This window comes from Phocoena phocoena, chromosome 15, assembly GCF_963924675.1.
Source record: "Phocoena phocoena chromosome 15, mPhoPho1.1, whole genome shotgun sequence".
Lineage (NCBI taxonomy): Eukaryota > Metazoa > Chordata > Mammalia > Artiodactyla > Phocoenidae > Phocoena > Phocoena phocoena.
The window spans coordinates 44,782,958-44,792,219 of NC_089233.1; the positions used below are offsets into that span (position 1 = coordinate 44,782,958).

Sequence of the window (9,262 nt, forward strand, 5' to 3'; positions counted from 1 at the left end):
GCTGACGAACTGCTCATATAACATCCTAGGAGGTCTGCTGCCGTGATCTGGGAGCAATGAGCCTTCTCAGTGAGCACAGTGAACGTGCCATGTCTAGACCCATCCTGGGGGTGAGCTGAAAGGACAAGCTCTCAGCACCACACTCAGCCCACTGGAGAAATCATGCACACAACTATTTTCCTGTCAACATCCTCCACCTTAACAATTTTCAAATAGCTACAATTATAATTGAGGTCGCATGGACACCGTACCTGGAAGAGCTATACACAAACATTCCCTGTCCACAAACGTTCAGCTTCAGAGCGAACAGTCAAGGGCACAATCACATTTTTAAAAATTAAGAGTGAGAAGTGCAACAGGCACATGCACAATGGCAGAGGATCCTGTTCTTCACAGAATACTTGAAGGAGCCCTAGCTAAATATACCCCAACTACCGAACATCTTACACTAGTAGTTTCCTATACAAAAGTTAAAAAAAAACACCCTACCAAAAAACAACCCTAATCATTCTTTCTTTTTTCCTTAATTAACCATTTTACTCTAAGTTTGGCTGGTGAAATCATGAGACTTTCTAGCCTAATGGTCTTGAGACATTTTTCTAGTTGCAAGATGCCTCCCTATGGAGTTTTAATTACTAAGCTCAAAGCAAACTCTGAAATGGATACAGAAATCTGTGAAACAATGACATAGTTCCCAAAATTTGAAAAACAGGAGACTTAAGGCAGACGGTGATACCAAAAAGAGCCAGTCAAGTATGAAAATGGCACTCTGGGAATGGTTCATAGCAAAACCTAATTTTCTACTAGTTTTCATCATATGGGTGAAACTATCCAGTCAGCAGACAACAGATACGGGCAGCATGATTAGGCCACACCAAGGCAACTTCCAGGAAAGTGACTTCTGGGGCCATGTGGCTTGCACTCATCCACAGCAAGACAGACTGGTCCCTCAACCTCACTGCGTACCTGGGAAAAGATAGTAAAAGTACTTCCATAAGAGGTAAAGACTAACAGGAACCTATAAGCTCACCCTGGAAAGATGTGAAAATGTAACGGAAAAGGAGCACCATATGCTGATTTTAACAGCTTTTTTACCGGAGGAATTTATTGGTCACGTACACACCATAGGAAAATTATCCCCCCCCACCCCAAAGGTAATGCAGAAAAATTAGATTCATAAGAGAAGTATACGTACAAAGTAGGCAAAAATATGGTGCATGTTTTTGAAACAGAAAATATGAAAATAATTTCACTGTGAAATGCCTTGATTTGAGAGTTGGTACTTATATTAACCAGATCCAACTGCTCTAATAAATCTCTAGTATATATGTTTTAGAATAACTATTTTTTTAAAAATACCTATTTTTAAGCCAAAACATAAAATCTGTATTTGTGCACCCATGTATAAGTTATCCTCCTTGGTATCTTCATAGATCCAAGATGCTAAGAGATTAACAAAGTAATTTAAAAAAAAAATCTCAAGCCACAGATTAACAAATATACTTCCTCAAGTTTTCTGGGTTACCCTACTAAAAATAACTTATAATAATGTACTCTGGATTTTCAGATATAAATACCAGTCAATGGTTAGTTGGCCATTACATGACAGTATAATTATCCTTAGAACTAGGTCATAGTATATAGAATGCCTTAACTTTTCTTAGTTCAAACCCTGTAATTTGACCCTAAAATTCGTAAGCATACCCTTTTCTGTGCTTTAAGCAGACACACTGACTTTGCAGTCTATACTTTGTAAGAGAGCAGGTAACTCTAGCACAGAAGAAACTATATAATGCGGCCTGGGGGATGACTTCAACGGCACCATTCCATTTTTATTTATCCAGACTGTTGCCTTCAGCCCTGCATTGAGGCCTCCTTGTATATCCGTTTCTAGTGTGTCACCAACCATCACACAGTCCCCAGGCTGTACTCCAAGGAGATCACAGGAGTAATAAAATATGGAAGGTGCCGGTTTCTCCTCTTTCTGCTCTCCACCTACAACAATAGCGTCAAAATAGGACTGACAGGCACAAGCCTTGATCTTCTCCCTCTGGGTCTGTTGTTCTCCATTTGTTAATAAAAGTAGGCGGACCTCCTTTCGAAGTTCAGTGAGCATGGCTTTGACATCTTCTGCTAGTGTCATATGCTGTAAACGTGTAGATTTCCACAGGAAATAACATTCTTCAGCTAATTTCCTATTGGCTGCACCACCTTTTGTTTCCTGGATTGCTTCTTCCCAGTGTGAAGTCCTGAGGTCAGTAATGCAGCTTTTAGAAGGATGAAAACATTCCTTGCTGAGCTTAACTTGAACTTTGTTACAGATGATTTCAGCCTCTTCTTTGTAATGGTATTTTGATTGTAAGAGCTTTATCACCTAAATAAAGGAAAATAACTCCATCAACATACTTCATGTCTTTAATACTTATCCTGTGAGCCTATAAACCCAGAGCACAGACAGATTCTAACTCCACTCCTCTGTCTTAAGGAAGCTCTATTACCATACCATTTCTGTTGGGAATTGGTCTTATTTTTAAAGAACACAAGAGTGAAGATTTCCCAACCCTTCTAGACAACTCGTTCATATTTTTTACCAATTTTTTCTAAGAAGATTCTTTTTTTTTTTTTTTTTTTGCGGTATGCGGGCCTCTCACTGTTGTGGCCTCTCCCGATGTGGAGCGCAGGCTCGGCGGCCTTGGCTCACAGGCCCAGCCGCTCCGCGGCATGTGGGATCCTCCCAGACCGGGGCACGAACCCGTGTCCCCTGCATCGGCAGGCGGACTCTCAACCACTGCGCCACCAGGGAAGCCCTAAGAAGATTCTTTATATATATATATATATATATATATATATATATATATATATATATATATACATATCTAATAAAAATCCCTCATTTGTCAGTTTAAGTCTACCACCTTTCATTCCGGTCATGAAGACATGAAAACAAAACTGTGTTTATATTTAGTAAAACATAAAATTTCTAACAACTGATATTTAGACTCTTCCCAGAAGTAATGCTAGTTCACCTAACCTTTCCTCATCTTATCCATTTTACGTTCTGAAGGCCTAAATTAGGTCCTAAAGAGCACCTAATTCTGTACTTTTAAAAACAGGCATATATGTAGCTCTAACGGAATCAGGCATGTTCTGTGACCTCAGCAGTTTAATGATGGTGCTTCTTCCAAACTTAGGATTCCAGATAAAAAACTTCAAGTAGTTCTGAGTCTCCCTCTTTGTCACACTGGTTCTGAATCCCTTATCATAATCTTTCTTATGTTCCCACAGCTCTTTATCTTGACTTTTTATGAGATTAGGTTCTTATCCCTTTGGCCTATCTTCTTACCAAGATGCTAATGTGGCAAAGCATTATGCCCAGTACTCACATATATTATTTCTAATCTTTCCTGCAACTCTGCAAGGGAATTTCCTTTCTGAGATGAGGGAATGGAAGTTTAGACCTGATAAATAACTTGCCCCAGCTGAGATTTAAGCCCATACTTGCCTAACTCCACAGGCCACATGCTTGCGTTTATACTATGTATTTGGCACTGGAGACTGGACCCTTTGTCCTCATGAACTTATCTGGTGGGGAAAATAACCACCACAAATGCTGGGTTGAGTGCCTTGACAGTCACACAAAAAACTGGAAATAAAATGTAAGGAGCAACCCCAGGGTTGTTGGGTAAGGAGGGCAGAGGAAGGAACATTTAAACCAAGGCGTTACCAAGCCCAAAGGTGGGGATGGGAGGAGGATAAAATCATTCTAGACAGAAGGAACAGCACAAAGACACAGTACTTGGAATTCTGTGAACTGGAAAAGGCAAGAAGCTGAGTTCAGCCACAATGGAAGGCAAGTGAGGGCGAGCACTAGAGATGAGGCTGGGTAGGCTGTAGCTACCGAAATTCCCTTGGCACACTTTATGCCCATACATGCCAAAGGCTTCATACTGCAAGTGCTTGGGCTTCTCTGCCTGGGAGCTTTATCTCGCCATAGGGGCACCCATGCACATAGGCTGGAGCCAGAGTATAGCCCAAGGAGCAGGTCTCAACCAATAAGAAGCAGATATTGCTGGGTTGCCCCTTGGAAGGGACAAGTAAAGTATGTCTACATGTGTCTCCCAGAGTCCCCAACCGTTCTCACAGTTCCCTGCCCATGAACACAGCCTGTATTAGATTCCTTCCCTTCCCTGTCTGACTCCACCACCCCCTACAGTGCTTCCTAGGGTCACCTTCCAAGTGAACTGCTTGCAGTTGAAGCCGCCTGTCCCAGGGACATCTGGGAAAGTCGATCATGCCAAGGCAATTTTGGATCTTTGAGGATGAGGGCAATGCACACAGCTGGGGCTAAAGATTTTCTGTTGTTGAAGTGAAGCAGTCAAAGTCAAGTTAAATTGTTACCCTAAACTCTATAGGGAATAAATGATCTGCTACTCACACCAGACACTCAATTCACCTACTGAAAAGGGGAAAGAGCTGAAGAGACACATTCTTCCTCAAGCTATTTGTGTTAACCACAAAACATAATAGTTAAGAAAAGTCTTACTAGTCAGAGAAAAATAAACCAGCCCTAAGAATTTTAGGTGAAGGGAAAACTTTGAAATTTCTTGCTTTATAAAGTTAAAATTCAATGAACAAATCAAGCCTTTTCAATCTCCATAGTTATGTCACCATCTTTTCTAGCAATGTCAACTAAATTACTCCTGAGCTACGATTGAAGGTCACTATACAGTTTTAGCAACGCTACTGCTACACAATAAAAGGACAGAGGCCTCTAGGACTCCACAGTACTTGCGATTCAACAGGAACTGGCTCAGTTCATAAATGAAAGCTCCCAATAAAGATCCAGTTTCCTATAAACTGCAATTGGCAGTTTGTTAAGCACATTCTTGGGATCTGAAAAAGCAGATTAGCTCACCTTAAAGGGGAGATTCTTGTAGAGGTATATTGCTCCCAAGTTTCAAAACTGCCTCCCATTACATTCCCTGAATTAACTTTGCCATTTCGTCACACAGAAACTAGCTACATATTCATTTGGAACAACAAGTGGCATTTTAATAATATTAACAGCTTTGGGAAAGATGTTTATCAGTCATTCACATATTAATATTAGTTCAAACAGAAATAATACCTAAGGTGAAATAGTCCACATTACTGGTGCAAACTCTCCTAACACCTGCACTGAGAGAATGGGAGTCTAAATTTAATTGGGGATGGAGGGAAAAGATCTCTAATTTAGAGGTGTGATGACATTTTGCATAAGGGTAAGTCAGGCCTGAAAAGGATTCTGAGTAGAATGAGCCCACTAGGCACGTACAGGCCTGAAGAAGGGAGAGCTAAGATAGTGAGAGAGGGGAGATCAATTTCTAGACACAATATAAACTCAAATTCCATCTACTTCAAAACTCTATTTAAGGCTCTATCGCAACACATGCAAAAAGGAAACTCCGTCCTACTTCCTACTTTCTGGACCCAGACTTAAATACCATTAGTACTAGTGTTTAGCTGTGATTTAAAAAGACTTTTTGAGGGCCAGTGTGGGAACCATATAACACATATGATAAAGATACGAAGTGGCTGAATTCTAAATAAAACTACTTTTAAAAATACATGCTCACAAAACATGATGGCTGCATACAGACTAACAATTCAAGCAGCCCTCCTGTTATTTATTTATTTTTTTTGCGGTACGCGGGCCTCTCACTGTTGTGGTCTCTCCCGTTGCAGGGCACAGGCTCCGGACGTGCAAGCTCAGCAGCCATGGCTCACGGGCCCAGCCGCTCCGCGGCATGTGGGATCTTCCCGGACCAGGGCACGAACCCGTGTCCCCTGCATCGGCAGGCGGACTCTCAACCACTGCGCCACCAGGGAAGCCCCCTCCTGTTATTTTTACTTCAAGTCTTTGTTCAAACATCATCTACTCTATGTGGCCTAATCTGACCAACCTATTTTAAAAATGCAATTCTTTCTCCCCTCCACTTTTTCTGACACACTTATAAATAAAAGCACATTTATTATGTTCACTGTCATACCCATTAGAAAGCAAACTCAAAAATGCAGAAATCTTTTTTACTTTGTTCTCTGAGAAACCCCTTTTCTGGAGAAGCCTTCTTCTTGAGTAGTGACACTGAAAGAGGGTGGAAATAGCTTTCCCAGATGATCTAAAAATAAATTAAAGCTGATAGCCATATTTTGTAATAACTATAAATGGAAAGTAACCTTTAAAAATTGTATATATATAAAAAAAGAGGCTGAAAAAAGAAAAAAAATTAAAGTGATATATAATCAGTATGACTCCTTTTCCTCAAGCCCAGGGCAATGGCTGGACCTTTCCCCCTTCCTCTTTTCATAAATCATTCAGTGATTCAGAAAGCTGGCATGTTACTTTTGAATAGGCTAACATTTGTGGGTGTTGTATTCTTATGTGATAAAGCGATCCTAGATCCTCGTATAGTTAATTCTGCACATTTCATAGGATATTTATAAAGCAAATGGTAAGAGAACCAAGTCTGGAGAATAGGACTTTTATCCATCCATTCAACATTCACCCTGTGTCAAACACACGGTGATGAATAAGACAGTTTGTTCCCTCTTAAGAAGCTCACTACTTACCTGTGGGCATGTGAGTTGGAATGTGGAGGATGAACTGGACATGGTAAGCCTGGCATCAAGACCATAGTAACAGTCTTGGTGATAGACAAGTCCAGCTTTAACTAAGACAAGGGCAGAGGGGATGTGCAGGAGAGGACAGACTTGGTGATAGTGTGGACGGTGGTATAATTCTGGAACACTGGACTGTATGTACTTCCCATGCATTACATTAAACCTAGCTGATAGGGTTTTTGAGAACTAATTTCACTATTCAAATATCACTATTTAAAGATTTGAGGCTTAGAGCAGTTAACTAACTTGTTCGGGTGCTTTCACCTAGGTATTGGGAGAGCTGTGATTCAATCTCAACTGTCTAATTTTAAAGCCTCAACTCTTGGCCTATAGCATGGATTGGAATAAACTAAGAACTTAATGACAACACACTGGACTTGGCCTGCCAAAAACACACAGGTAAATATGTACAGTTTGCAGCTAGAGATACTGGAGACAATATCGCAGGGGATGGTGCCCCTGAGGTCAAGATCAAAGGCATGAAGGGACAGTCAACAGTGTATAATACTTCGGTAAAGTCATTAAGACAGACTTAAAATGTCCAGGATTCTGGCAATTTGGGAGGTGCCTATAGATGGTGAGTTTATTTCATTCTAGTGGCAAAAACAAAAAAAACACACTACAGTGGTTTTGGGAATACACAGGAAGTAGAAACATGGAGATAATGGTATAGATTTCTCTTGAAAAACATGGCTGTCAAGAGAGGTAATATCTTGTGGAGAAATAAAGGTCCAAGGGAAGCGTTCTTTTTAAAGTACTGGGCATTTTAAAAGATTCTGCATGAATTATTCACATTTGCTTATTTTTTTTTAAGCTCAAAAATTGACATAGGTTTGTTGCCCTTTTTTTTATTTTTTGAAATAATTGTATAAAATAATCGTTAACATTTTTCCAATGCATATTTTGGAGAATCATTCTGCTAAACTGTTATACACAGTATCTCAATTAATTCCCCAAAACAGTCTTTTAAAGTTGGCCCTAGTGTCGTATTGTAATACAGATGAGAAACTGAGGCACTGAGTTGAATTATTTGCCCGAGATCTCAGAGAAAATTGTGGAGCCAAGATTCAAACCCAAGAAATGTGCAAGCCGACTATTTATGATTAAACACTGATTATATTGCTTATGGAGTATCATAAGAGAGTGTAAAGACATCTTTATCAAACAAATAAAAATAGAGTACTGGACGGGCTTCCCTGGTAGCGCAGTGGTTGAGAGTCCGCCTGCCGATGCAGGGGACGTGGGTTCGTGCCCCGGTCCGGGAAGATCCCACATGCCGCGGAGCGGCCTGGGCCCGTGAGCCACGGCCGCTGAGCCTGCGAGTCCGAAGCCTGTGCTCCACAACGGAAGAGTCCACGACAGTGAGAGGCCCGCGTACCGCAAAAAAAAAAATAATAATAAATAAAAAAATAGAGTATTGGACAGATCCGAAAACGCAGCAGGTGTGGAATGCACCAAGAAAGAGGACGAAGAGGCTGAAGATCCAGGGAGACACAACCTAACTAATGAAGCATGAAGAGGACGGGACACTCAGGGCTGAAAGGATTTAGCTTCTGAAAGTGGGTTTTTCAGATATGGTAATCCTTAGTTTTCTCTTTAAAGCTGAATGCAGACGAAAGAAAGCAGGGGTGGCTTCGGGTCTTGAACAGCACGGGAAAGGTCTGAAAGAGCATCAGTAGGTACAGAAAGGGGAGGATGCGGCTGAGCAAGGCCTCGTGAAGGTAAACCTACTGAGGGTCACACCCACGGCAGGAACACCTGCGGAGAAAACGCCCTCGAGTCGATAAAGTCCAGGCTCAAAGGTCCAACGAAGAGCACGCGGTGGGAGACCAGCCTCCCGCGGTCAGTCCCGGAGAGCCGGGTGCCCGCTCGTCCCGGCAGGTCCAAACCTGTCCCGGCAGAAAGCCAGGCGCCTGGCGCGCGGCCGCCTTTCTGTGCGGAGGCGACTCTGCCCTTGTGGCAGTTTGGCGACATCCTTCCGGGAGCCCGAGCGCTGGGAGCGCCCTCAGGTCGCAGCCTCCCCGCTCTCTGAGCGAGGCCGCCGCCGCGGGCCGTCACGAAGGGCCTTCGGCACCAGGGGCGCCGGCGCGGAGGGAGCCAACAGGGCAGTGGGCCGACGGCCCAAGGGGGCGAGAGAGCGCGCGGGGCGGGGCGCCGGGCTCGCCGGAGGGAAGCAGTAGCCGGAACGTTACCTCCAACATGCCCTTCCGACTCGCCCCGGCCGTGTCGATGAGCGTGTTGTCCAAGTCGAAGAAGACTGCCCGCACACGGCTCAGCCCCATGCCGCCGCCGCCGCCTGCGCGACGCGCCAACTCGTAGCCGCCGCGCGCGCCTGCGCGAAACGGGCCGGCGGATGGGAAATACCGGGGCGGAGCCGCGAGGCCGCCCGACCCTTGCGCACCGGCGGGGAACTCCCGCGAGATGTCCCCATACCTGAGTGGCGCGGAACAGCGACGTCCCGCGAGACTCCGGAATCGTGGTCCTAGGGAGGGTCGGGGGCTCGCCGCTGTCACGATCGTAGCGGTTGTCTGAGTCGCTGACGTGTAAGGGGTGGTCGGAAGCGCGGCTTTCTTCTTGGTGCCTCTCTGTGCTTATCTCTTTT

The 9,262-nt window shown here is 43.7% G+C and overlaps 1 protein-coding gene across 1 annotated transcript; it reads right to left on the reverse strand.

The window, feature by feature from the left end:
- Window positions 1-1,077: 1,077 nt before the first annotated feature.
- Window positions 1,078-8,980, reverse strand: NANP (N-acetylneuraminic acid phosphatase). Its single transcript, XM_065893159.1, has 2 exons — window positions 8,853-8,980; window positions 1,078-2,374 (listed from the first exon to the last, which is right to left on the reverse strand). The coding sequence occupies exons 1-2, from the start codon at window positions 8,940-8,942 to the stop codon at window positions 1,718-1,720; spliced, it is 747 nt and encodes a 248-aa protein (XP_065749231.1). The 5' UTR covers window positions 8,943-8,980; the 3' UTR covers window positions 1,078-1,717.
- Between the last annotated feature and the right edge of the window lie 282 nt (window positions 8,981-9,262).

Excerpts from the sequence above, each read along its gene's own strand:
- NANP (XM_065893159.1), bottom strand. The coding sequence starts at position 8,942 with ATGGGGCTGAGCCGTGTGCGGGCAGTCTTCTTCGACTTGGACAACACG. Across the intron at positions 2,375-8,852 it reads GTCGGAAGGGCATGTTGGAG|GTGATAAAGCTCTTACAATC; the intron begins GTAACGTTCCGG and ends TCCTTTATTTAG.